Below are 27,859 nucleotides of genomic sequence, written 5' to 3'. Positions count from 1 at the left end.
GGGGGGGGGGGGGGGGGGCAGACCTTTAAGCACAAACAGTGTAAAAAACAAATCTCCAAAGATCCTTTTGTATAACTGTCTTTATTATATACAGTTCAAGTGTTTAAACCAATAGAAAATTTAACAAACTAACAAACTGATCATGTTTTACAGCTATGTTGTAACAAAATGTCTGCACAACAAAGATGTCTACCAAAAAGGTAAAGCAACTTGAGAAAATGAAGTTTGAATCCACAACAACAGAACTTTCTGTGCGGGATGAGCTTTATTACACGCGTTGGACAAAAGCAGAAGCAGATATCGTCTTTAAATCAGCATCGTTACTGGAACAAGTAATGAATAATCATGCATTTATTAAAGCATGGCGTTATGAGCTTCGGATCCTGATTCAGGATCTTTGATAGGATTTGTCATAAAAAATACTCCATACTTTATCCCTCTTAGTTTAACACGCTTACTTTTCCCCAAAAGAATCGTCTTCAGTTGGGTTAGTTGAGGTTTGCAGCTTTTATTCTGACTGTTTACAAAGAAAATAGAAACTAAATCAGAAATATTACAGATTATTAGTTCAGAGTACAACTCACTGCGAAGTAAGAACTCAAAAATAAAAAGAGTTGTCTGTTTAAAAGAGTTTACTCCAGCAGGTTTCTCAGATTCTGAAATGCGGGTCCACGCTCAGCGAAAACAAAGAGCTCAGCTGAATCTATGTTTAACATTAAACTGTTTTCAGTCACTTTCCGTAGGTAAACAAACACGTGATCGTTGGTATTTGCTTACAAATTTGTCATTTCAGGACACGTTAACCATCAATATGAGAAAAACATTGTGCAGATTTTCTGTCTTTCTTCATGAATGAATATTCTGTCCGGTCTTCTTTGCACGGAGTACCTTTGAGTCCTTACTTCAGAACCTGCAGGTAGCGAGTCCTCTCGGGCATTCTGGCGCTTATTCTTCGCTTTCTCTTTTTACGGGTGGGGTTCACGACATTCACGTTCGGTGGAGTAAAACGCTGCGGCTGTGGCTGCATCAGCTGTCCCGTTTGACCCGGCGCGGGTGGAAGGATGTTTTGACGAAGATTCGGGTTTGGGAGCATGGGAGGAAGAAAAATTCCTGATCCGATGCTGGGGGGGAAAGGAGGTGGCGGCAGACCCGGAGGGGGCGCTGGATACGGCGGTGGGGAGTTGATGGGGGGTACAGGAGGAGGCGGGGTTACAGTGTAGCTTGGAGCTGACGTGGGAGAACATGCCCTGAAAGCAGCAGTGCTCTTCTGAGACGGGGGCCCAGAGTGTTTGTGGTTCTGGAAGGATCTCCTGATCCTCTGGTTGTATTCAGCTGCCTGCTGCAGTTCGGTCAGACACCTCGGAGGTCGACAATCATCTTTTGTCACCAAACAGTCCTGCCTCACTGGGCTAAACGTAGACCTGCTCGACGACGATGACCGACTTCGATGTCTCGAAGCGAGCCTCGAGCTTCTCCCTTGATTCACCTTTTGGCCATGGTCGTCGTTCTTCTTGCCGTACAGGCGCTCCTGGATCCTGTGGGACATTTGGCCGAGCTCGTCAAATCCCAGATCCACGCCGATGGCCTGCAAAACGTCTCGCATCTGCTTGCGCTTCTCCTCATCTTCGGGCGTCAGCGTAACCTTCTCCGCTGAGGGAGACTTGCTGCTCAGACTTCCCCTGCCATCGGAGCTCAATGGAAAGTTTTCATCAGAAGCAGGTCTCCTGTTTGGACTGGAGGAGCGCTGGTGAGGCTGAGGGGACAGCGGCAGGGATCCTGCACCTCCACCCCAGCTGCCGTCAGGCTGCCGGACTTCCTGCTGCCTCTCAGGACAACCGAGCGACCATGAACGATCCACAGCGTTCACTAAAGGACACTGAGAAATGTATTCATCACTGACTTCTGTAGAGGTCTGACTTACAATCTTCGTGAGAGCATCAACATTCACGCCCTTGTTGAGCACATCCAGAAAACGCTGGAAGCCTACAGACGACTTCCTCTCAGGGACTGAAGAGCTCTGTGAGGCGGCGTCACCTTCAGAAGGCTGACGGGAAACACAGAAAGCACTAATAATAGAATCATTTACAGTCAAACTTATGCCTTTTTATCAGATTGCAGAAAAGCAGGATGCAGGAAAAGCAGGATGCGGGAAGCTGCTTCTGTCGATTCACAAATCAGATCAGGACTCAAATAAAAAATTGGACTTTTCAAGAGGAGGATTTCTGCAAGTTTCAGTTCAATTTAAGAGCTTTTAAAGACCTAATTAAATCATAAATTATAACACGATGGGACTTTTGAGTTCTGTTACATCTGAAAACCAACAGGATGAATGAATGCTGACAACAAGAAAAACAAAATAAACGAAGACAGACCCGAATGTACAGGAGGAACAGTCTGTTGCCAGAAACTCAGTAATCAAAACCCAGAGCATGAAATAATAATCCTAGTTGGAGTTGGAGCACAGACAAGGTTCACAAAGAGCTCACCTCTGACCTTTGACCATGAAATCAATAGGGATCAACCTTATCCAGCTGTGCAGTTTGACATTTCTTTGTTACAGGGTTAATAATTTAGAGCTCAGACAAGAAAATGTCCACAGACAGACAGACGGGACCAGAACATAATACAGCTGTATAAAAATAAACGCAGAAAAGACGAGGACAGAAAACAGATCACCGCTTTCTTCTTTACAACACAGCGATTAGAAAACAAACATTACTTGTTTTTTAAAGAAACCCACCTTCCTGCTGGATCCATTTAACAGACGCTTTGCTCTCTTCTGATAGTCGTCATAACGAGCCGATGTGGGGGGGCTGCCCATCTCTCCGGCGTGGGAATAATTCTGTTTGACATGAGAACGTATTTAATTCATCAACCTGGTGCCACTGTGAATAAAAACAACTGTTTTGAAGACTTTTAAAGTTGTGACTGACCTTTGAGAAGCGATCTGGTGAACGTGCCGTCTCCCGTGAAGAATCTCGCCTCCGTTTGCAATAATCTTTGTCACCAAAACGATCAGAAAAGCCTAAATCCTTGCGCCGCTCTCTGAGTCTGAGCTCATCCCGCTGATGTCTGGATCTGAAATCTGGAGGTGTTCTCCTGGGTTTCAAATCTCCTTCGCGTGGAGGCGCATATTTAAAATCGTTGGACTGGTTCTGAGCTTCCTCCAGAGGTTCGCATCTGTATCTAAAATCTCTGTCGTCATCCTCGGCGTACGGCCGTCTTTTCTTTTCAGGTGCTTCCCAAACAGGCGAGGCTCCAAGTCTTCTCACCGGGCTTTTCCTGCTCCAGTCTCTGTTCAGTGAATCCTTAGGAGCGCCGCTGAACTCCCATTTTCTGCTCAACCCCTCCGAGCTGCTCTGTCCGTCCCTGTATTCACGACAGGAGTCCTGCTGAACTTCTCTGTGGGACTGAGGCCGTCCTTCCCACCTGTCCTTATAGTCGTCCCACCTGTCCTCATAGTCGTCCCAGTGTCTTGAACTCCTGTCCACATCCTGCCGCCTGTGGCTGTACTCAAACCGGTGGGAGTACATCCTCTCACCAACAGCAACGGCTAAAAAAAACAAAATGAGAACAAGTCGTAAAAATAACTGGTTATAGTTGTGCATTTATAAACATTTATTTATTTTTTCTTTAGATTAAAACACTTCAATTACAAGAAGCAGGTCTGCTGATTATTATGAGGAAATCAAAGCATTAACCCAGACTGGATACGTACGATTATTATACGTTTTAATTTCGATTTGGCCAGCAGGACATCTACCCCAACATCATCTCCAGATTAATACGATGCCAGAAATATTATTTTACCAGGTAAAAATCTGTTTGTGAGGTTTACATTTTTGTGTTTTATAAACAAAGCTCACTATTAGTCCCAACAAAATGAGCTTTAATGTTCATGGTAATGCAATTTGCAAAGAAAATCTCACAACAAAAAAAACAGCCAATTCTATTTAATTAGGGAGGTTTTGTTGACATTGAATGGTGGTTTGCAATTCGTGTAGTTTTGCAGCAGAAATTACTTTATCTTTCAATGAAAACAGTGAATTTAAACTTGCTTCAGAGCCCAGAAACAGCAGCACATTTAACAGGAGGCAGTTTAAGACATTAAAACGTGCAGTTTTCAAAAATAAAACGTGTTTTTAACAGATTTTAACGCCTCTGCTGCCTCCAGCCTCCTTAAACCGGCTGCTAGCAGGCCAGCTAGCTCAGAAAACACAAAATATTTCAGCTCTAGTCAGAAAAATAAACAGTCACTTCTGTTAAAACCGACGGTAAACTATTCTGAGACAAAATTAACGAGTTTTAGGTGAAACCTCGCCTCGGTGTTCGGTTAACGATTAAAATCAGCGACAACCTGCCGTTAAATTACCTGTTTTTTTTTCGTTTCACCAACCTCCTTTTCTGCTTAGATTCCTGCGGTGCAAATAAAACTAGTAAAAACGATTAACGTCCGTTAAGATATAAATGAACGCCCCAAGTGACAAACTGTTAGCATGGAAAGGCGACTCCGCAGCCAAACACGGGGAATCTATTTTCTCCCTGCTACGTTTAACTGCTGCCCCCTGCTGGACGGAGGACGAATAATGCTTTAACTGCTGCCCCCTGCTGGACGGAGGACGAATAATGCTTTAACTGCTGTCCCCTGCTGGACGGGGGACGAATAATGCTTTAACTGCTGCCCCCTGCTGGACAGAGGAGGAATTACTGGTTTAACTGCTGCCCTCTGCTGGACAGAGGAGGAATTACTGGTTTAACTGCTGTCCTCTGCTGGACGGAGGAGGAATTCCTGGTTTAGCTGCTGCCCTCTGCTGGACAGATGAGGAATTACTGGTTTTACTGCTGCCCTCTGCTGGACAGAGGAGGAATTACTGCGTAATTCAAAAAAGGTTAAGAAACAAAAACAACTGGACATCTACTCTGTAGTTGAAGATGTTTCGGTTCTCATCCGAGGAGCTTTCTCAATTTAGAAATAGAGCGTGTGGAGTTGAGCTTTTAAAGCTGAGATGTGATGTAAGCTGGATAGCTTGCCAATTGTTCTCACTCTCCCTGTTTAATTTTGTTTTCTCTCTATTGACATAGATGGTTTCCTTTACTCCCCTCTCAAACCATCAGTTTTCTCGGTCCCAAATATGAACATTTTGGTCCTCAAAAGAGACCCTCATCCTTAATTACTGGTTTAACTGCTGCCCTCTGCTGGACAGAGGAAAAATTACAGCTTACCTGCTGCCCTCTGCTGGACAGAGGAGGAATTATTGGTTTAGCTGCTGCCCTCTGCTGGACAGAGGTGGAATTACTGCTTTACCTGCTGCCATCTGCTGGACAGTGGCGGAATTACTGCGTAATTCAAAAAAGGTTAAAAAACAAAAACAACTGGACATCTACTCTGTAGTTGAAGATGTTTCGGTTCTCATCCGAGGAGCTTTCTCAATTTAGAAATAGAGCGTGTGGAGTTGAGCTTTGAAAACTGAGATGTGATGTAAGCTGGATAGCTTGCCAATTGTTCTCACTCTCCCTGTTTAATTTTGTTTTCTCTCTATTGACATAGATGGCTTCCTTTACCCCTCTCTCAAACCATCAGTTTTCTCGGGTCTAAATATGAACATTTTGATCCTCAAAAGAGTCCCTTATCCTTAATTACTGGTTTAACTGCTGCCCTCTGCTGGACGTAGGAGGATGTACTTCTTAACTGCTGCCCTATGATGGACAGAGGAGGAATTTCTGGCTTAGGTGCTGCCCTCTGCTGGACAGAGGAGGAATTACTGGTTTAGCTGCTGGCCTCTGCTGGACAGAGGAGGAATTACTGCTTAGGTGCTGCCCTCTGCTGGACAGAGGAGGAATTACTGGTTTAGGTGCTGCCCTCTGCTGGACAGAGGAGGAATTACTGGTTTAGGTGCTGCCCTCTGCTGGACAGAGGAGGAATTACTCGATGGAAATCTACATCTACATTATGCAAAGATTTTGTGAACACCTTTATAAAAATTTGTTCATTTTGGTCTAACTTTTTGTTCATAAATGTAAATTTGCCAAAACTAAGCGAGTGTTTATTGTGTTTCTCAACGACTTGACGTTTTTAAGAGATTCTTTGGGAATTTGCAAATCACAAAAAGCACAAAAGCTTCATAACCGGATTGTGAAACTTTATTTTAATGTGGCTCCTGTTGCTATTTAGGATTTTAATATATTGATTTTGTTATGTGGCCTTAACTGTTTGTGCTCACTGTAATTCCATCTGCTCACAATGTGTAATATATGTTTACATAAACCTGTATGATTTGTATAAGTAAAATAAAAAGATAAATAAAAATCTGTATTTATTTTTTCCTGCCTCCTAGTTTGTTCCAGATTCCGTCCAGCGGGGGGCGCTAACGTTCCCGAGTGCCGTTTAACCGCTGCTAACACGGAGGCTAAGCTAATCAGGCTAATATAGCTGATCGGTGGTAATTTGGTCCTAAAAATATCTGTTAAATAAAATAGAAAGTCTAACTTTACGGATGTTGTGCATCAGAAGGACACAGCTATATTTTCTCTGTGGATTGTGGTGAACATTTTGTTTCGGGATCAGTTCGGTTCGTGGCGGTAAAGCTCCTGGAAGGTGATGACTGCTAACCGCTGCTAACTGCTAACCACTAACCGATCACAGCCGCTCAGCGCGATGGTGGATTCCTGTTTGACTTAAAGACGGTTTAATTTCTCCGGGTATTAGAAGACGGAGGACTGAGCCCTCCCTTCGGCTGAAGTGCGGTTTGGGCCTCGGAGGAGGAGGATGAAGGTGAAGGTCCGTCAGTGGAACGGGGTGGCCTCCTGGCTGTGGGTGGCCAACGACGAGAACTGCGGGATCTGCAGGATGCCTTTCAACGGCTGCTGCCCGGACTGTGAGTACCCGAACCGGGCTGCTTTCCGGTTCTGAAGCCCGTCCGACAGAGGTGGCACCGAGTCACAGTCAGATCTGTAAAACCAGCATTAAAGTGCTCTGTTTACATTGAGTGCGTACCCGCATTGCACATCACCATAATTCAGTAGTTCAGGTAACACTTTCATGTTTGCTTAACCTGTCAGAGAAACAGAATTTGAAGTTTTGTTTCCTGCTGTCCATCTTTTCAGCAGTTTTATTTACAGTAAATTTGCAAACATTTTGACATCAATATGGATCAAATATCAACATAAAATCTGGGGGACAAAAAGACATTTTAAAGTCTTAAATCATCAATTAGAAATTAACTTAAATAAAGCGTCTTTATTACACTTTAAAGTCTACCTTTAATGTCAGAGAGAAAAACTAAATAAACTGTTTTAAAGGTTCTCAGCTCTTTAATTATAATTTCCTTCATACTTTTGTTTTTTATTGCAGCTATTCTTGATTTTAAATCGGTCCAGAAATAAAACGAATAGTTTAAAATGATTTGTGGATGTTTGGACATCTCAGATGTTCCTGATTGGAGATGGGATGGAAACAGATTCTAGCTGCGTAAATGTTTCAGGAAACGGGTTTAAAAACACCGGAGCTCCTTCAGGTGTTCTGCAGTTTCCTCACCTGAGTTGTGTTTTTGCAGGTAAGGTCCCCGGAGACGACTGCCCGCTGGTCTGGGGTCAGTGCTCCCACTGTTTCCACATGCACTGCATCCTGAAGTGGCTGAACTCACAGCAGGTCCAGCAGCAGTGCCCCATGTGTCGGCAGGAGTGGAAGTTCAAGGAGTGAAGAAGAGTTTTCTGTCTGTCTCTTTGTTTTTTTTAAGTTTGAGAATAAAAGTGAAAATGTCGTGGAGGGTGCGAGTCGTCCTGTTCGGCTGATTGTGTCGTTCTGATTCAGTCTAATTATTGTTTTAATCGTTTCCAGTAACGACTCTGTCAGACTGGGAAATTTAACGTTAAGAATCACCTGTTTTAAAGTTTTCCAGCAAAATGGTTTCCTCTTTCTGTCAGATTTTAGTTTTAATTCTGCTTCTTTCAACTTTAATTAAATGCTTGTAAAACAGGTAAAAGGTGAGGAATCTGTTTTAAACACTTCATTTATTAAGACCGTTTCAAAGTTTTACTTTTCCTCGTTTTGGTCTCAGATTTTTCTAAATTTTTGATCAGTGAAACAACTAAGAAACTATAAATGTTTACAGGACTGAGTTAATAACAGTAAAACATACAGAAGCCAGATTTCTTTCTAATGTTTTAAACTGGATTTGATGAACGTTCCTCCAAAGTTTCAGGCCTAAAAAACAGAAATAGGAAAATAAAAAATCCTGGAAACACCTGAGAGATCTGCTGTAAGATAGTTCAGCTATAATGTCTTAGGAATCATCCTGTTGGAGCTGAAATCCTCAGTTTTGTCTGTTAAACTCATGAATTCTGCTTAAAAAAATCAGAGCAAACAGTTTTGAAGTCTAAAATGTTCACTTTGGAATAAAGCAAACAGAAAAAAACAATTTACTTTATTTTATTACGTAAAAAAATCATAAACAAGTTAGAAAGGCAGTTATCAAAAGGCAAGAATAAAACTTTCTGTATTTATAAGTTTACAGGCTGTAAACGTGAACCTGTTCAGCATTTCAAACAGAAAATACAGACTGAACATCGAGTCAGGAACGGAGCTGAAGCTATAAACACCTAAAAGTATCTAAATGCTGACGTCTTCAGGAGTAGATGCCAGAAAACATGGATGAACATGAAAACAGTTCTGGCTCTGAGGATTCAGCAGATTTCTGCTGCTGGAGAATCCAGAGGCGTTTCCTTTCAGTCAGAGGGCTCTGCCGGCCTCCTGTTCCACCCAACCGCCCCCACTCAGAGCTCAGCCGGGTCCTAAAGCCAGGACCCAGACCGGGGTGGCCTTCCTGCTGCCTGCTCAGAGCGCCGGGCCGGCTGCAGCAGCTGTCAGACGAATGTGGAGCTCCAGAGACCCGCCGTGCTCAGTCGTTGGCCTCCACGCCGAACAGCTGCAGCAGCTCCTTGTTGTCCGGCTCGATGAGGTCGGCCGGCTTCTCGCCGCAGTCGTTCTCCAGCTCCGGGTCGGCGCCGAGCGACAGGAGGTAGCTGCAGGGGGGAACAGAACACGTGGAAGGTGAACGTCATGCTGGCTGCAGAAACCCGAACAAGTTCAGGTTTATTTAATCGGAACAATTATTACAGTCATTTGATGCATTTCATCAGATTTATAAGATTCATCTAAAGTCCATCTAAATAAAATAAACAACAAATCATCCGATTTCAACAAATACAAACGCTGTTATTGGTTAACGGTTGCAGTGTTGAGATGTTTCTGCACGATTAGGAGCTTAATCGCAGAAAGCTGCTCGTCTGAAGGATGAATGTCGTGCAGCTGTGTGCAGATGTTCTGGTGGATCTGTTTCAAAATTCTGTTATCGTACTTCAAATTTCAGAAAACCTGCTCCCTGCTGAAGAACCGGGCTGTTTTCTGAATGTTATCATACTTATAAATGAGGCACATTTACCAACTGGAGCAGCACTGCAGCGCCGATGTGTCGATTGTTGAGATGTTATCAGTCCTGAGGCTCAGCTCATGAATCACCCTCCCCCTCCCCCCGTGTTTGACAGGAGGGTCATTAAGAAAGCAGCAGATCGTGGAGCTCGTTCATGATCTGCTGCAGGTTCATGCTTACCGTGCTATGTGTGGGAAGCTGTCGCTGCAGGCCATGTGCAGGGGGGTCCACCCCTCCTCGTCTCTCTGGTGGATGTCTGCTCCGTAGTACACCAGCAGCTTCACGCACTCCAGGTTCCCGGACAGGACGGCCTCGTGGATGGCAGCCATGCCTTGTGAAGACAGAAAGACATCTCGTTGTTTAGTCGTTTAGGACAAACTGCACGACGACGGGGGCTCTGCGAGTGCTCCTGGTTCTTACCGGAGGTGTAAATGGTGTCCAGCTCGACTCTCCTGGTCCGGATGAAGCGCCCAATCCTCTCCAGCTCACCGTGTTTCACGTAGTCCTGGAAAACAATGTCGTTGGGGAAGTGGACGCTCCGGATCGGCTTCAGAGAGGCTGCACTCCTGCAGGTGACCGGAACGCCGCAGTCCTGGGCGTAAGCCTGGATACTCAGGGACTGAGACACGGGGGACTCGAAGTACTTCATCCTGGAGTCTGGTTGGAGAAGCTCCCTCGCAGAAACTTTAAAAAGAGGAAGGTTAGTTCTTCTCAGAGTGGCTCTTCTGCTTGAATCAGCTGCTCCTTTGAATCCCTGACCGTCCCCGAGGGTCTTATATACTCAGCCGGCCTATTTTAGGACCCCACAGGTCCAATGACAAGCATCAGAAGATGAGTCGGGCCAGAACCCACCCACTGACCATGAGACTGTAAAACGGCTCACCTCTCCTGACACAGCATTCAGTGACCTCCTGCATCCGTGTCAACAGCTTGTTTCTAGAAGTTGTCCACTTGTTGTCCACGTGTCTTCAGATGGACGGAGGAGGTTCCCTGCAGGAGCACGAGGACCATGACTTCACTGAGAAACATGCAGAAACAGTCATCGTATAAAAAAAGGAGGCTGATGGCTCCAAAATTACATTTGCATCATCCTCTTAATAGGTGCTGGATACAGTTCATTAAAGAAGATAATTTATCATTTTTAGGTTTTTTTTTTCCTCTAATTTGTATTTTAATTAGAATTTGAGGAAAAATTGGTTCAGACAGTTTGTACAAACCATCTTTTTTTAACCAGTTTTCCTGTAATACCCTGAATATTTTCTTATCATAAAGTTTAATTCATTTCGAGCAGATGTGAGCTACAGCCATGCTTCTCAAATATCACCGGTGGACTCAAAAAACCTTAGTCGGTGAAGTCTTAATAGGGCCCGTTGGCAACAAAAGGTGCCAAACAAGAAATGTAACTCAAGTTACAAATTAAAAAAAAAGGTGCCAATCCAAAAGCATTGGAGCACATTTACTAATCAGTTTGCTTCCACGCTGCACAACTTGGAAAATGTGCAAATTATACATGAAAACGTGGTTCAGTTAGCGTGCGCCGACTTCTGGTTCAACATTAAAAAAGGATTTTGGTGAAACTCTTTAAAACTCACTGTAGGAAAAGTTTAAACGGGTCACAAAGTTGGGCTTCAGGTGACTGACCTGACGTGATTTATGGGTTTTTACACGATCAGTTTATTTTTTTCCTCTTTTCTATAAATCTGTCAACTCGAAGCAGTCTGAAAACTTCACCTCTTTGACTCATTTACAAATTATACATCAGATCAGATATTTGTCTTCTTTAATCCAGTTCAAATTCCCCACCGGCCATAGACTTCCATTTTATTTCAGTTTAAAATGTTCCACAAAACTGGAAGTTTAAGGTCTTTAACTACGTGAAACCTCACGTAACCAGAGTCTCCTGCAGCTCACGGGCCGAGAAGATCAGATCTGACTCGGCAGTCAGGGAGCGACAGTCACCATGGAGACCGCAACGAGCCGCCAGTTTCTCTTCACCAAAACGTAGACATCTTTAAAAGCTTGGATTCAGTTCTGTTGCAGTTCTCAACATTTAGGAGACTTTCTGTAGAAATCTGTCCAACATTATAAAATATCACTTTCAACAAAGAAACTGAACAAAATGATTTATTTTCTCCTTTTATTGGCCACCATTTTACACATTAATTTGAACAATGATGGAATGCTTTGTTAGTTTCCCCCCACCACAGATGGACTGACACCTTGCTCCACTTACAGCCGCCCTTCTTTGCCAAACCACACACACAGACACACACACACACACACACGCACGCACGCACACACACACGCAGGCAACTAAGAGTGCTGGGAGGAGCCAAAAGGCATGGGTGAGGGGTGGGGCTGTGCAACTGTTCCCTCCCCGCTTCTCTCAGACTGAATCCGTCTGCTTCAGTAAACCACAGTGAATCTCCGATTAGGCATGAACGCAGTGCGACCCGTCAGAACCGGCTCCAGAACCCACCCGGATCCGACAACGTGTCCCCTCCCCCCACAACTCTGCCCCAACATGTGGGTACAACAGAAAAAAAAAAAAAAAAAAAGTTAAATCCGCAATTAAAAACAAAAGCCTTAATGTGACAGTAATTAAATAAAAACATGATTTTTACTCAGAAGCTTTTAGAAAAACGAGTCAGTAGCTGTGTGGAAATGAGATCAGAAACATTTGGGGAATGAAAAGATAAAAATGGAGTAAACGACCCCCCCCTACTAAAAAAAAAAAAAAGATAACTGGTCTTGTCTACAGATACATGCGGGGAGGGGGCTCTTTGTGCTACGATGAATAAACGGGGTTTAAATAAAAAGATTACAGAATGGCCCCTTGTTCTTGTCCTGAGAGATCGATCCTTAAAAACCACCAAACTCAACTGGTCCGTGTTTTTTCTTAAAGAGGGAGAAGAACACTGGCAGACCCCCCCTCCCCCCTTACCTATAGGTTAGAAGAGGAGCAGACATGGAAATCTAACATTTCAAAACTGGACATCAATGCCATTTTTTTTTTTTTTTTTTTTTTAAACATTTGGTCTGAAGTATAGAAGGCAAACCGCTGATATGGAGCCTTGTTGGAAAGGCGTTGTGGTTTCCCCACAGAGGTGGTGCACTGTTCCAAATACCCCCTCCCCCCTCCTCCCAGGTGGGACAAGACCAGTCTGACCAGAAACAGGATGAAGATGGAGCTGGCCACTGATGGACCAACCGGCTGGTTTTAAAGGCCAGTTTATGACTGAGAAGCAGCTTAAAGGTTAATGTTCAGGACAGGGAAGGTCCACGAGGTGAAGGTGGTGATGGTGACTGAAAAGGTGTGGGGGGTGGGTCTCCTCTCGCTTTCTCTCCTCCACCTCCAGCTTTTTACAACTCGTCGTGTCCGTCATCTCCATCGTCGTCGTCGCTGCCATCCTCGCCGTCCGAGTCCACGTCTTCCAACTCCTGAGGAAGAAACCGTGAACACGACCGTCAGAAAAATCAAAGTCCTTGCCGTGGATTTCAGACCTGGATATTCAGAGCCGTAAGCCTCAGACGTTCCGCCACAAGGAGAGCTCCCTGAAGGAGCCAAAAGTCAGCTCCTGAATTAACAGGAAGGTTTGAGACGCCAACAACTTGGAGAAAGTTTGTCAGATTTTATGAAACCGGTCTTTGCAACACAAGGAAATTCAGAACCTGCAGGCGTTTCAGGACACTTCTTCATTAATGTCGTTCAGCTACGGCCCAGAGAAATACTACCCCAATGAAGGTGCAACAGCTACAAACCTGAACTTATAAAATCTTTAAGCTACTCTGGGTGAGACGAGTTCACAACCGCCGATTAGAGTTTTGCCTGAGGAACCGCAGAGCACGTGCAGCTTCCATCAGGAGGCTCAGGTCTTCAGTAAACAGCTGCGACAGCTGCAGGGAGGATTACAGGCCTGCAGTTGACTGAGCTGCAATTAGACCTCTGACGGGGGGTGTGAAGGTGTTAATACAGAGGATCCCCCCAAACTAATGTTTACTACATAGTTTCAGTGTTGTGTATAGAAGGGACCAGCTGAGTCAATTTTTCTGCACCTTTAATAAAGTAAATTTAGAAAAAGCTGCAGAAGAATCCTGTTTTTATGGTCATTTTACCTCTGGTTCCACCTCATCATCTCCTGCAGGGGTTCCGCCCTCTTTGCCGCCACTCTCCAGGAATTTGGTGAAGCCCTCCAGAGTCCTCTCTCCGTTGTAGTCGATCACCTGTTGATACAGAAATCCACCTTAAATCTGGACATTTAACAACGCTAATCCTCAACGACGTCAACAACCCCGCAGAAAATGACTCTTTAGATCAGGAGTTTAACACATTAGTTGCAGCGAGCATTTAACATGTTGATAAATGTGCACAAAGATCTAAATGAAGTGCATTTTATAGTGTTATGGTTGAAGAGGCAATTCTTAATGTATAAACAAATATTGCCTAGGAGATCAATAAGCAGATTGTTCCTTAATAACTAAAGGAACCAATTTAACCCAGTCACCTCTGGGCCAGGCCTTTTCTCCACCATGTGCCTCATAATTCACCAACATCAGTATGAATAAACAAACCGGTCATTTACAGCGTGCTCGAGGATGCCTGCTGATTGAAATCTCCAAGCAAGAACCTTTAAGATCCAAACACCACAGCAGCACAGAAACTTACAGGACTCTGGTTTCTGCTGCTAAATCTAGAGACCCTAATGAGACCACTAATCATGTGTCTGCGGCAGAATATCTGGATCCAAACTCCCACGTGGATCGCTGTAACTCGCATGTTTGCAGGCATGCAACAAACAAACAAACAAACAAAAAAAAAGGTTTCCTTGAAAGAACGGCCTTAAACATCCTGTGTGAGCCGCACAAATGCTGATCTAAACCTTGGTGTGGTAGTAGCCATTATTGTGTTTCCTCAAGGTTAATTAGCTAGGGTGGCCATCTTGAACTGAGATGATTCAAAGCTGAGATGTACATCCAACAGTTACTTTGAGAGTTTAATTAAAACCAGTTCATGAGGCGTTTTGGCAGATCCAGTTATGGAGCACTGAAGATCCATTAAACCAGTATTTCCTGAACTTTTTAACTTCTGAGCCCCAAAAATTCTTCGGCACATTGCTCAGAATGACAAAACAAGTAACTTAAATTCTTTCCCCTTTATTTGAGACTCATTTTATCTTTTGTAACAATTAGAAATATAAAAAAAGTCAGAATTTTGGCATATTTTCCTCACTGAGATCTTAAGGAGCACCAACTCAGAAACCAAACGTTCTCGCTGACAGGAAGATGCGCCTCAGATGAAAACCAATTTAACTTTTGGAGTGCTCACCTTGTGTTCCTCTCCTGCAGGGAAGAACTTCAGGGTCGGGAAGCTGTGGACTTTGACGGACTCGATCTCGTTGGCTGTGGAGTCCATCTTGGCCACGATGATGTCAGGGCTGTCTTTGTATTTCTCTCCCAGCTGTTCCCAGATGGGGGCCAGCTGTTTGCAGTGTCCACACCAAGGTGCATCTAACAGATCACAGAAATTATAGGAATACTGGCCTAATATTCAATACATTCAAGTCATTAAATCAACATTTCTGAACAATTGTTCCAACATTAATGGACACGAATGCTAAAGACCATCTGGTGAACATCTCTTCAGTTTTACACCCTGAGGTCAGGTGTAACCTCGACTGCTTAGGAAGCCATCAGGAAATATGGGGCCTTCCCCGTCGTGCACGACTGGCTGCATATAACCAGCCAGACATGGAAAATTCCTCCAAATATAGTGTCCATTTGGACCTGGGTGGTCATAAAATAATCCTGCTGCTATTTTTAACTTGATATTTTCGGTATCGGTGTCTGGTGGCACATTAATTTACAGGAAGGGGGCTGGAATGAATCAGCAGACTTGGGATTCAACTCTTAAAATATTTTGGAGGGGCCTTCAAAAGATTTTAGTTTCAGACTGAAGACGAAGGCCAAGTCTTCCACCTTTTGAGGAGCTGAGCTTCACTAAAAATGAAAACTTAAACACCTGTGTTGTCAGTCAGGCTGTTGAAAGTTAAAACTATAATAAAAAAAAAAAAACAACTTACAGAATTCTACAAAGACGTTCTTTGAAGGATTGAAGGCAATCTCCTCGAAGTTCTTGCCCACCAAAACCTTTACAGGGTTCTTCTCCCAGTCCTCAGGGATTTCCTGGCTCATGAGGTGTGGCTGAATAATGATTAAAACAGATTAAAACAGTGTTACAGCTGGTAGAACTCAAACATTAAATCCCATCATACGGTTTTCAGTTTGGGCCTCTCTGCTCTCACCTTTAGCTTGCCTGCGGTGAACAGGTTGCAGAACTCTGTGATGCTCTCCGCTGTGATGGTGTCGCTCTCGGGCTTGTACTTGGTCATCTCGTCCTCCAGGGTGATGAGGCGGATGGCGGGGCACTCTTCCTTCTTCAGGCCGAAGAACTCCAGGATGCGCTGGTTGTCATCGATGTCGCTGTCGATGAAGATGAACAGGATCTGTGGGACGAACGAAGACAAGGACGGACTTTATTTTGTCCCAAGAGGCCTCAGAATGTCCAGGAAAATGTGCAACACTTTAAACACCAGTGTAGGAAAAAAAAACAAAAACAAAAAAAACAACTGTTGAAAATTTAACTTGTTTTGCACAATTTGCAGAAATAAAAGAAATGCATGGAAAAGTGTGAGGCTTTAGGTTCAGTATTAGTGAGTTGTGTACTTTCTACCCTGAAAAATGTTTCTAAGATTACAAATTGAGGAATTCCTGGCAGGAACATTTTAATGAGAAATAAACCATTTCTCCAAACTGAGTCCATTCAGGGAGCCATCTACAACAGGTAAGATATTGTTGGTCATAACGTTTTTATACAAACCTCAAAAGATCTGAACTTTCCTTTTATTGCACAAATGAGTTTTCTATAAAAAGTGAATAAAAGAGTCCATACAGATTTACGCACCTGACCCTTGAATCCTTCTGCAGCTTTCTTAAACTGATCCATTTTGTCCTGGAAGTCTGAAGCAGTTTTAGGCAGAAACATGAGGATGTGGGATTTGATGTCTCCGCCGAAGATTTTAGGAGCGGTCTGCATGAAAACAAACAAACTGATGTGTAGTGAACTCTGCTTTTTACGCAAACGTTTAGAAAATCGGATGATTGTGCCGTGCACCCCTCCCTCCTTTACCTGCTCGGTAAACTCGATGACCAGAGGCAGCTGGTTGGACTTTACAAAAGCCAAGAGTTTCTCCTTGGTCAGCTCTCCGTCAAAGGTGTTGCGCCCTTCGTCAAACTGTCAAGGAAGCACAGAGACACAAAGACAAAAATATTATCCACCTGGTGTTGCATCTAATCTGCCTGTGAACAACAAACCCAGATTTACCGAACAAACCACTTTAAAACCCCGCGGACCGAGGTCACTTTTATCAGGCATTAATAATAGCAGAGGTACTTCTCTGCCAAGCAGCTCTTTCTGGCACACAATAGTGAAGAGGAGAGCCTTCCGAGCACCGAAACCCAACACTTAAATCTCAGCTGCAGTAAACGAGTCAGAAACCTGCTGTTTATCGCACCCTTCCTATCTGCAGCCCACACGTTGACGTGTTTACATCAGAGTAAAGTTACCAGCAGGAATATGAAGCCACACAATGGCAGGAGGTGAAAGCACCGGAGCCTTCATCTGGCACTCTAAAGGCTCAGATATTTGCAGCTGCTTCATGCTGGAGCAACAAGAGCTGCATGAAATTCTCATTTTGTAACTTAGGACCCATCTCTGACTGAAACAGGTGCGCATGGGTGGTAAACAGGACGCCAGATATGGACTCTGCTGCTCCGTAAATGCAGTTTTTAAAACCACGTTTTCCCAGCTGGAAGATGACGTTTTACTCGATGACTTCACCTCAAATCAACGCTCTGGACTTTGACCCAGTTTGACAGGTCACACACACTGAGGGCTCTGCTGATAAAGAAGCTGAATCAACGTCAGAGCCTGCAGAACGGAGCAAGTTCCAGAAGAAACCTCTTCACAAAAACCACAACCTGTCAGAGCAGCCACACACCCGTTATCAGCTCAGCTGAGCGTTAACACCAAACTAAAACAGCTTTTAAATGTATTCTACTTTTTTTTTAAACCCTCTAAGAGGCAAAAAGTGGAGCTGAATGTGAGGAGGGAAGTTAGCCTCATGGTTTTTGTAGATAAATGGTGTCTCAAGTATCTTTGCTGGGATTTAAACATAACACCAGATATTTTCGGCACAAGTTTCTGATCTTAATTATGCAAATTTGAATGAGTTGGTTGATTTGTTTATTTATTTATTTTTTTTAAATGGTGCAAAGGCCAATTTTAATCAAGCCTGGAAATGCTTTATAAATCTGTCTACAAAATAAGTTACCTACATTTAAGAAAACCCAACTCCTGCAGCTGGTTGGTTTTACTGACCATGAGGAGATCACGCTTTCGTTCATAAAAACGCTCATCTTAAACACGACAGACTCTGGGAGACCAGTTTCCCAGCACCTTAAACTACAAGAAGTTGGCCTACATAGGCTTAGAGGATGGCATTTGGCTTCATATTCATCCTCTGAGCTCCATGAGAAACGCTTTAACCCAATACAGCTCTTGTTTACTCAGCACTCGTAGCTCCACACACCTCCAAGTCATTCACCCGTCGGATCAGGCTGCAGCAAATGTTTAAAACGCTGAGTGACCTCAGACGAGACCGGTTTAGAAACTGACAGGGGATAGCGCAAGGTCTGCGGCGTCAAGTTACAGAAGGTGTAGCTCAAAAACACAGCGGGGGAGCCTTCATCAGCTCGGCTCTGACCTCTTTCACACGTTTGAGTCATAAGCGAATGAAAGCACAAATAACTCCTACATTTTACTTATAGAGCATGATGTTTGCCATCCTACGACCAGCTGGGTTCGAGGGTTTAAATACAAACAGATAAGACACTTCAGGTCACCTTTTTGAAGAGGATGATGCCATCCTTGGACACCTCAAACTTGGAGTAAACAGCGTCACTGGAGGTCATGGCGAAGGGGATATCATCTACAGCTTCAGCTGCTTTTTCCAAAGTTTTGGCACCATCAGACTCGGCATCCTTAAAACAAAACAGACGATTAAGTAAGACTCAAAGTGGTAACGCTTTACTAATGCTCCATCTGAGAAAGTTACACCGTAGGAAAAATACTCAGTTCAACTTCGTTAAGACGTAAAAATATATTCCTTAGACACGGAGGGACCGGAGTCGTACCTTGAAGAATCCGATGATCGCCACCTCGTTGTCGGCGATCAGAGACTCCGCCTCTGTGACCTCGCTCAGGGTGGCGACGGCGGGCCCGGTTCGCTTCTTAAGCCAGTTGACGAAGTCGTCGGCCTGCCTGCCAGCTGAAACAGCAAAACACCCAACGGGGCTCAGACTTTAGTTGGTGCTGGCTGAATTCGCTCAAATACAGTAAAGCAGAACTTTATTTTGACAGCAATAAAGCAAACCTGTGAGCCAAACGTGTGACCAAAAAAAAAAAAACCTAAAAAAAATCAAAAAGTTTATCAATGATAGGGTTTAATAGTTTCATTTTCTTTGACAATACAAGCAGTATACACCAGAGGCTTTGCCCTACCCCCTAATTCGATTTCCAGATGTTTGTAATTCTGGTGACTGTTCATTTTATTTATAATGTAAAAAGCATAAAGCTAATTTCAGCCAAGTTTAAAAGTGTAGCTTTTCTAGAGTAAGAGTTTAGACACATTAATGTCTTTACTTATACTTTATCCAGACATGGAAAATATTAACATTTCATACTTAGACTGCAGGATGAAAGTGGTCAAACTGAAGATAATAAATGTATTTGTGTGAAAGCTTTAGTTCTTTTAACAAAAGTGTGTGTGAAGAGTTTACTTTAGAAATCTCTGAAATCTTCCTTCACATTGGTTTTCACTCCCAAATCCTTACTTTGTTGTCTCAGAGATAAAGAATAAAGTTAAGCCAACAAAAACTTGTTTCAGTCTTTGAAGTGAGACTTCTGGAGTTCATTTCAGTCCTGAAGACAGGCCTGACTGATGCTCTGAACAGGTGATGTAACACAGCCGCAACTTCCCCGACGAACCGCGTCAATGAAGCGATACGAGACGCAGCCGTGGCCTCGGGCAGTGCGTAGAAGCTGGATTTAACTCCAACTAGTCATTTCCACAAAAGCACTTCCAAACCTCCTCCCCTCCTTTCTTAAACCGAGCCGGGCTCAGGCCAGCAGAGAGGAGGCGACGTGAGGAAATGCACATATGTCAGCCTCGACTCGGATCCAGCATGAGGGGAACGTGCTGAGGAGGCCCGACCCACTTTCTGCCTCGTGCGTGCGTGCTGACAAAAGCCGATTGGCTGGCTCACTTTTTTTATGCTGCTGTGCAGATCAGATTACCATAATGAAAGGACTCCATGGGCCTTCTACAACACACTTTATAAAGATCATTTTAGGGCACTATAGTCATTCTTTTGTGAGAAGTTACTAAAGATTACATCACTTCAAAAGGAAAAGCTCCTTTATTTGAGTGCATTAAGTTTGATAAAGTTTGGGTGCTGATAAAAACTTTAAACATGCTAGAAAAATACATATATAACCAGATTAGAACCAGAATCTTGGCATTTTAAGAAGAACTAAACCAACATCTGCATCAGTGAATGCCTATAAATGTGCTTGGGTCCAAGTTATTTGATGCAAACATTAAAAATCACTCACCGGAGTACTCTTTGGGAGACTCCTTATCGCCGCCCTTGAAGAACTTGATGGTGGGATATCCCCGGACGCCGTACTCCTGGGCCAGCTCCGTCTCCTCGGTGGCATCCACTTTGGCCAGGCGGATGCCCGAACCCTGGGCCTTCAGCATGCCGGCGGCCTTGGCGTACTCCGGAGCCAGGGCCTTGCAGTGACCGCACCATGGTGCATCTGTGGAGCACAGGGAAAAGTGGGGTTTAAATGGCAGAACTGATACTTATCAGGAATTAGCAGGATTCATATAAAGATGATTAGTTAATTTACGCTTCAAGACTGAAACTGTCATTAACACACGAAAGCGTAAACTTTAAAAGATTAGGTGAAGTTAAAGCTTTTAATAGACTCAGAAAAAGGGAAGAAGTCACTCTTCTGCAGCTTTTATTGCAGAGTGTTTTGAACCATATTAAGTCAGGATACACTTTGAAGTGCAGATAAAAAAATAAATAAAAATCCATCTTTAAGAGTTTTTAAACAAACACTACGATGAAGGCCACAGTATCTTAATCGTCGAAGAAAGCTCATTTTTATCATACGTTTCTGATTTGTAAAACCTCTCCCGCCCTTGCTGAAAAATGACTGATTTATTGCACACAAGAGGACATTTGTTAGAGGTTAAATGTTACTTGGAATATGTTGATGGCTGTAGTAAATTAGTTGAAAGTTTGCTGCCAACAAGCACTTTATTCTTGCAGCATCTGTCATTTAACACTTATTAACTTAGAAGTCTAACAGAAACAAAGATCCTGTAATTGTTGTTTAAAAGTCTTATTTTATTTTAAAAAGCATCCAAGTGAACTTTGACTCTTATGCACCACATCAGAAGTGACACGTCAAATAAAGTGACCAAGAGTTGCATCACCTTAAAACTTCCTTGTTTAGGTTTAGTCAATTCAGATGTGAGGGAACTTTTGTAAAACTAAAGTACACGTCAACCCAGCTCCAACAACCAGCCCAGATCCCGCCCAGCTTGACACAAACCGGGCTTTTCATTCCTCCAAAGACCCGGAAAAACGAGGAGCGATTCCCCTGACAGGTACGCTTCTGATTGGGCCAGACAGCCGTCACTCAAACCTGAGGGGGCGGGCCAAACAGTCTGACAAAAAGAGTAGCGGGATGGGCCCGGGACCCTGAACGCTCATTAAAACTACAATCCTGCGACTTTTAAAACAAAACACGCAGCCTGAAATAATAAGAAGAAACTGTAGGAAACACGGTTCATGTGATGCGAACAGGACAGTGAAAGTTAACTAAGAAACCGCAGGAGGAAGTCGAAACTTTCACCCTCTTTTTCACATTAACTCGAGCTAGCCAAAAAAAAAAAAAAAGCGACGCTCGTGCCCCAAAATATTCGGGGAACGAAATTCTCCACAACACCGCAGAGATTTAAATCGTGTAGATCTCGTAGCGGCTACAGGGAAGCTAACTTTTAGTGAGACATTTGGCGCTAGCTAATCAAACTTAGCGTAAAAACCCAGTCTTAAGAATAATTATTTGCCCGTTGGTGAGCAGAAGGAAAGGCAGAGAGGTTAGTGGGTGTTCTGGACGCAGGTGAGCCTTCTGTTAGCGGCTACCAGCAGCAAATTCACCCCGGAGATAAAGTTTAGCACAAACACGAACCCCGCAGGAAGCAGCTAGCGTTAGCTTTACTTACAGAACTCAACCAGAATGTTGGGGTGAGCTTGAAGAGCCTCGTCGAAGTTACTTTTCTTCAGCACCAGAACATCTTCTTCTTCTGCGATCTCAGCTCGGCAGGCTACGGCCAGTGCACACAGGAGCCAAAACTTCAACATCGTTCACCGTCGAGTTTTTTTCCGAACAGGCAGAGGAGGTGTCAGCCGCGGGTACGTGCGGGGATTCGCCTCGTTTCAGCGGGGTTTTGAAGCGGGGGAGTGAAGAAGTAACTGGTGTTTTGTGTCTACCGCTACTAACGTGGCAGTGCGCGGAGGAACCGGAGGGGTCAGCTGCAGTGCGCATGCGCCTTTATGAGGCTGTAAGCAGTTCGTGTTGAAATGTGACTGGACCGCAGCGCGCGCCACCTGGAAGTGAAACGGAGGCGTCGAAAGGCGCAGCAGGTCCGCATTAAAGCATTAAAAACACAACAAAACATCTGCATAGAGGGTTCATCAAGGATATCTGTGTACACACCTCAGCAAAATGCAGCTTCTGCATCAAAACAGAGCTTTAATAAAAAAATACACAACATTCAAAATTTATAAATAACTGTTTAATGAATTAAACAGCCTGTAAATGGCATCCAGCTCTGTCATTTCTGTTTACTTGTCTTCCAACCTGCTAGATATTTTTGTATTTTAGGTTTTTAACAGTGCACACTACAAACTGCTGGCTTAAAAACATCCCAGTTCAAATTTGGACTCTGCAGGGTTTGGTTTTCAGCCCAAAAATTGGGTTTAAATGACTCGTTTGTTGATTTAGACCCACTAATACGTTAAATTAAAAAGAACAAACCAAAATCTGGGTTATTAGGAATCAGCATTCACACAAATTCTTTCTTGTTTAGTAGCTTTTTCTGTTTTTTTTGTTTGGCAGACTACCTACTTAACACAGCTGATCAACTTTAGTAAACAGAAAACTTACTTAAACTCGGTCAGTTTTACAGCTAATGAGCCAAACTTTGGTGTGGTAGTAGCTGAGAGTCACTCTGAGGGCAAACAGATTGCGTGAGATCTCGGCGTGCAAGGAAGTGGGATTCTAGTTTTGTTTTATAAAATGCAGTCAACTTAAAACCATTGTTTAATTGCTGTGAGATTTTAAAACACCACCAACTTTTATGTAACTTTTGCATGAATACGTCAGCATCTGTCTGCATTTACAGAGATTATGTTTGTTGCTTCCAAGAGAAGAGAGCTTAAGTTTGGTTCTGCGAGGAAAGTTTCAAACCTTACCAATACCATACCAATTTTATTTATCGTGCACTTTAAACACCCACAGGACCAAAGTGCTGAACACAAATAAACCTTGAAGACAAATGTTTCAAGAAAGCACTAAAATATTCAAATATTTAGTTGAGGCCAGACTTAAAGAACGGTCCGAGTTAGTGAGAGCTTTTTGACCCGTAGGATCGGTTTATTTTAAGTCCGTTTTCAAAGTTAGACGTTGGTTGACAGTTTCTGTGCCGGTAAATTATTCTGAGTCATAACCGAGTCCAGAGTCCATCGCCACATCAGAAGGCGAACAGCAGAGGCAGAAAATAATGTTTTAACTTCCTTCTCATCAATACTGATTTGACAGCTCGACTCGCTGACATGTTTTATTTTATTTATTCACTGAAACTCAAACAAATCTGGTGTTTCAAAGAACAATAAAAGGAGATTCTAACATTAAATTAAGCAAATCTTGTATTTTGTTTGTTTAGTTTAATTTCACTTGTTATTTTAGATTAATTCTTGTGTTTTAGGCCTGAAAGAACTCTGTAGGAGCTGTGGGTTTCGGGTTTCTGTAGAACCATAATGAGAGCTGGGGCTGTGTTCTCGGGGGTCGGACTCCAGCGGGGCCCCTGGTCTCTGTTCCTGATCCTGGTCTTCGTGGACAGGAGGGTGCCGGGTGTGAGAACCTCAGGGTCTCGTCTCTGCTTCTGTTGGTGTCTTCTCATCAGACGTCATCGTGCACTGGGGTCAGCTCTTTTTACGTGGTTCTCAACCAGAAAGAGGTGGAACGTTCTCTCCTGGTCGGGCGAGCCTTCGCCCCAGCTGGAGGAGTTTAAGTCTTTTGTCGTCCTGTTCCTGGGTGATGGCAGGTTGGATCAGCCTGCAGTGACGAGGCCGTTTTTCTGGTCTGTTGTGGTGAAAAAAGCGCTGAAAGGCAAAGTTCTTGATTTCCTGGTCCGTCTGCTTTCCAACCCTCACCTTAAGGGCATAAGATATAGATTGTGATCAAAAGAATGGCTAAAATGAGATTCCTCCGTAGGGCAGATTGAGCTTTAAAGATAAGACGAGCTTCAGCTGAGAAGGTCTGGGTGTCTGATTAAGGTACCTAATAATACAGTAAACCATGTCCCACTGGGAGGAGACCCCAAGATGGACCCAGAATGTGTTGGAAAGGATTATATTCTAGGAACATCTTGGGATCTCTCAGGTGGAGCAGGATAAGTGGAAGAAGATTTAAGGCTTTCAACAAACAAACAGTTTAGACAGTAAAGTAATACTCCCATTCCTTCTTACAAAACTTAAAAGATGTTCTGCTGCTGTTGAGGACACCAAGCGATGAAGGGTTTCAGGAGTTAATTTGTCATCAAACACAATCGAAGGTGTGTCACAGTTTTCACATTCTCTCTTGGCGACAGGGCAGTCCAGAAGACGCCTCCTCTTCTTCCTCAGGAATGAGTTTTACATCATCTAGGGAAAAAATGCATTGATGTCCCTAGAGAAAAAGAGAAAAACAAACAAAAAAACATCTCATGTTTGCAACACTTAAATGAAGCGAAAAAAAGACAAAACTCCGTCTTTAAACAACAGTCTTTCTATCTGATTGATAAAAGTGAAACATTTTATGTCTGTAAAATGGCTTTTCATCTGAATATACTTTTAAAACTTTTCAAGATAGACTGACTTGTTCTCCAGTGGTCAGGAAACTAAAAGTGACATAACATGGATTTTCTTTGCCAGATCTTTTAAACTGAGCACACGCTCTCAATGAAACCTGATTTTGGTTTTAATTTTTACTATGAATGGACGCAGACGCACATCAGCATCGTAAACAGACACAAGAAAGAGAGACTTAAAGGAGACGTCCAACTTCACTGTCTTAGACGTTCACTGTTTGGTGCTTCAGTCCTGGATTCAATAAAATAATGAAATCTGATGGAAGAAAAGAGTAAAATAAGAGATAAACTCAGAGGAATCCTGGAGCCAGGACTGCAGGTCGGACCTGAAACTTCCCTTCACCTGCAGGGTGAACACAGATACGGGTCTGTTTTGTAAAAAAATTAAATACTTGCATTAACCAGCGTGAACGTTTGAAGACCGAAGTTGTTTTAAGACAACAGGAATCCACTTTGAAAATGAGAAAATGAGACTGCTTGTGTTGACGAGCTAATAACGGCTAATTTAAGCAAAGCCACTTCCGCAGAGGAATGCTGCCATTTTTAAAACAGCTCAAGTATTTTAAATTTCAAAGCAGCTCAAACACTAACCTTTACACCGCCATTAATTTTATCAGGTTTATCAGGTTTTAGAACAGCAGCCTGTATTCTCATCGGGGAAGGCCTTCAAAAGCCTGCCTCTCTGATGGTATGGGGGTGCATTAGTGCATCTTGAAAGGCCCCATCATTGCAGAAAAGTATCTCTAGGTTTTAGAACAACATCTGCTCACATCCAGAGAACATCTGGATGGGAGAGGATTCTTCACAGTGGTAAACATGTCTCTGTCCCAACCTTTTAAAAGTTGTATTTCTGTCATAAAACTCAACATTTCCTTATTTTTTCCCCCCCAAATGATACAATGTCTTAGTTTTAACATTTAACATGTTTACTGCCTTTCATTGTGAATAAAATTTGGATTTATGAGATTTGCAACTCATTGAATTTTGTTTATATTTACAACTTTTTCAGACCTGGGGTTGTACGTTACAGTTATTTTAGGATATTCCTGCTGGAAGTGTTTCGGGAGGCAATGGAAGTGCTATAGCTACCTGCTGCTGTGTAAAGGTTTCTGAAATGGCGTTCATGAAATGTTTGAGAGTGAAGCTGCTTTTAGACGATCCACTTTGGTCTTGGCTGGTTGGGACTAGCCGTTAGCTTGTCGTCCCTGTGGGCTGTAAACCTGTAAAGAGTTATCTGCAACAGGTAAGATATTAAATGTTCATGAACTTTACACAGAACCCCCACTTCAAAATGGTCAAAACAGCCCTTTAATCTGCATTATTTTTGACTTTTATTAAGACTTACTTGCAGGTCTGAACTCAGAAAGACGAAGAGACGTAAATAAATCAGATCGACCTTCTGACTGAGACTGAGGGCAGCAGGAAGTTCGATAATAGGCAGGATGGACGCAGGACGGGAGGACAGGACAGGGACAAGGACACTCTAACTTCAAGTGTTTTTGTCCTTTTCGACTGCTTGTTGATTCAACCTTTACGGCGTTTTTTTTTTTTTTTAAATAAAGATGATGGTAAATTTATCGAGCTGGGGAGACGAACCTTTAGGAAAGTGAAGTCGGAGCGGTTGCCATGCCAACGCCTCCAGCCGCAGGCCCCTGCCGTCCTTGAGGTGATCAGGGGACGTGACGCAGGTTTCTAATGAACGACGCTGATGTGATCAACGTTCTGAACATCCTCTGCTCCGAACATGCAGCGCGTCAGGTGAAAGATGAGTCAGGAGGATTAAAAATTCAACAAATAGCCTGAAAAGTGCATTCTGTGTTGCCTTCAGAGCCACCCAGCCACGTGCAAGTTCCCGCCGCGCAGAAACGCGATCATATCCCTCATGACTGATGCATTTCTCTGAGCCGCTGCTTCATTTCGTAAATAAGTGACTCAACAACATCATCTTCCTCTTTTTGGCTCCTCGTGTCATCCTCTGCTTCGTTACCAACAAACCCATCCAACGGTTTGGACTCGTTGCCCAACTTTTCACCAACTGCATCAGAAACGAGCTTAAAAACGAGAGCTGTTCAGTAGGTTGTCCACTAAAACATTTAAATAATTCAGATTCATTTAATTGGTCAGATAAACAGACAATTTCTGTTTATTATTATTATAATACCTGAGTGTTTACAGGCATGGAGTCTAAAATCAGTGCAGATGAGAGATGCTTTTTGTGGCTCTAATCAGTAATTTAAGTCTGTAATTTAATTTAGTTTTCCAGAACATCAAAAATAAACGGAGCTCTGCTTCCTCGACACAAATAAACTGTATAAACAAACCAAAACAAATCAAACATTATTCTGGTTTATTTGAGGAAACGTCCACGTATTTTAAATGTTTGTTTTTATGTTTCAGACAGAAGACTGTGTGTGACTTCAGTTTAATGTCTCATAATAATAAATAATAAAACGCTTCTTTCTGCCTCTTTTAGGTTTTCACTCAGGGAGTAACAGACGCAGTCTTGTGGTTGCCACGGTGACCATAATACCGCAGTGAAGTTAGTTACGGTACGTTGTCCACTAAAACATTTAAATAATAATAAATATTAAACTGGAACATTCATGCAGCTGCTGTTCCAACATCAGCTCTGTAAGAAAAGCAAAGAAAAAGTGCCGACATTTTATGTGTGGAGAAGCCTGGAGATGAAAAGATACATTAAAGCTGCTGCCCGTGGGGGCGGTTGGTCACCGCAGTGAAGTTAGTTTCAAGTTGGATATTTGATATTCGAGCTCCGCGGAGTTAGCGGCGTCCAGCTCACGGCTGCCCCGAAACAGGAGCGCTAATGTCGGCCAGCCGTTCTCTGCCGGCCCCTTCTCTCACGCGCGGTGGTTCACTTAGGGACCGTCAATAAATTTTCCTAACCCTTCGCTCCTGAAAAACAAATATTGATATATTTCTTGTCTTTTCACCAACTGGTACAAAACCTTTGGTAAATCATGCTACGAAATTATATAAATGAGGCACAAACTATTTTATCCCATTTGAACCCTTTTTTATATTTTTTAGATATTTTTTTGGTGAAAATTGATCATTTTTCTGCAATGGCTTCCAGGTCATGTGGCC

The 27,859-nt window shown here is 43.2% G+C and overlaps 4 protein-coding genes and 1 long non-coding RNA gene across 6 annotated transcripts in view; 1 reads left to right on the top strand and 4 right to left on the bottom strand.

The window, feature by feature from the left end:
* The window catches only part of ppp1r27b (protein phosphatase 1, regulatory subunit 27b), a 22,626-nt gene extending 12,422 nt beyond the window's left edge, over positions 1–10,204 (bottom strand). Inside the window, exons 1-3 of one of the 2 annotated variants that reach the window (XM_037974915.1) lie at positions 9,849–10,204; positions 9,609–9,759; positions 8,910–9,021 (exon numbers count right to left, since the gene is read on the bottom strand). In XM_037974915.1, the coding sequence (XP_037830843.1) occupies positions 8,910–9,021; positions 9,609–9,759; positions 9,849–10,077 (492 nt within the window). In that variant the 5' untranslated portion in view covers positions 10,078–10,204. Of the gene's footprint in view, positions 1–8,411; positions 9,022–9,608; positions 9,760–9,848 lie in introns of those variants that run through there. The other variant, XM_017436856.3, reaches the window with a different exon arrangement.
* Positions 66–4,536, bottom strand: LOC108248228 (serine/arginine repetitive matrix protein 1). The gene is made up of 4 exons (XM_017436854.3): positions 4,373–4,536; positions 2,934–3,553; positions 2,741–2,842; positions 66–2,044 (listed from the first exon to the last, which is right to left on the bottom strand). The coding sequence occupies exons 2-4, from the start codon at positions 3,531–3,533 to the stop codon at positions 899–901; spliced, it is 1,848 nt and encodes a 615-aa protein (XP_017292343.1). The 5' UTR covers positions 3,534–3,553; positions 4,373–4,536; the 3' UTR covers positions 66–898.
* LOC108248224 (anaphase-promoting complex subunit 11) lies at positions 6,361–7,770 on the top strand. Its single transcript, XM_017436845.3, has 3 exons — positions 6,361–6,595; positions 6,707–6,875; positions 7,554–7,770. The coding sequence occupies exons 2-3, from the start codon at positions 6,767–6,769 to the stop codon at positions 7,697–7,699; spliced, it is 255 nt and encodes an 84-aa protein (XP_017292334.1). The 5' UTR covers positions 6,361–6,595; positions 6,707–6,766; the 3' UTR covers positions 7,700–7,770.
* Positions 10,205–12,402: 2,198 nt separating the features above from the next.
* Positions 12,403–22,165, bottom strand: p4hb (prolyl 4-hydroxylase, beta polypeptide). The gene is made up of 11 exons (XM_017436863.3): positions 21,848–22,165; positions 20,161–20,367; positions 18,681–18,814; positions 18,390–18,527; positions 16,615–16,719; positions 16,390–16,515; positions 15,731–15,931; positions 15,509–15,629; positions 14,755–14,936; positions 13,545–13,652; positions 12,403–12,869 (listed from the first exon to the last, which is right to left on the bottom strand). Exons 1-11 carry the CDS (start codon positions 21,984–21,986, stop codon positions 12,792–12,794), a joined length of 1,539 nt encoding a protein of 512 aa, XP_017292352.1. The 5' UTR covers positions 21,987–22,165; the 3' UTR covers positions 12,403–12,791.
* Positions 22,166–23,553: 1,388 nt separating this feature from the next.
* LOC119616915 lies at positions 23,554–26,835 on the bottom strand. The gene is made up of 3 exons (XR_005233003.1): positions 26,351–26,835; positions 24,375–24,573; positions 23,554–24,059 (listed from the first exon to the last, which is right to left on the bottom strand). It is a non-coding gene; the product is annotated as an uncharacterized LOC119616915 (long non-coding RNA).
* Between the last annotated feature and the right edge of the window lie 1,024 nt (positions 26,836–27,859).

Source organism: Kryptolebias marmoratus, linkage group LG3 (assembly GCF_001649575.2).
Source record: "Kryptolebias marmoratus isolate JLee-2015 linkage group LG3, ASM164957v2, whole genome shotgun sequence".
NCBI classification, from domain to species: domain Eukaryota; kingdom Metazoa; phylum Chordata; class Actinopteri; order Cyprinodontiformes; family Rivulidae; genus Kryptolebias; species Kryptolebias marmoratus.
The sequence above is the reverse complement of the archived record's forward strand: the minus strand, read 5'-3'. Positions and strand labels throughout refer to the sequence as shown.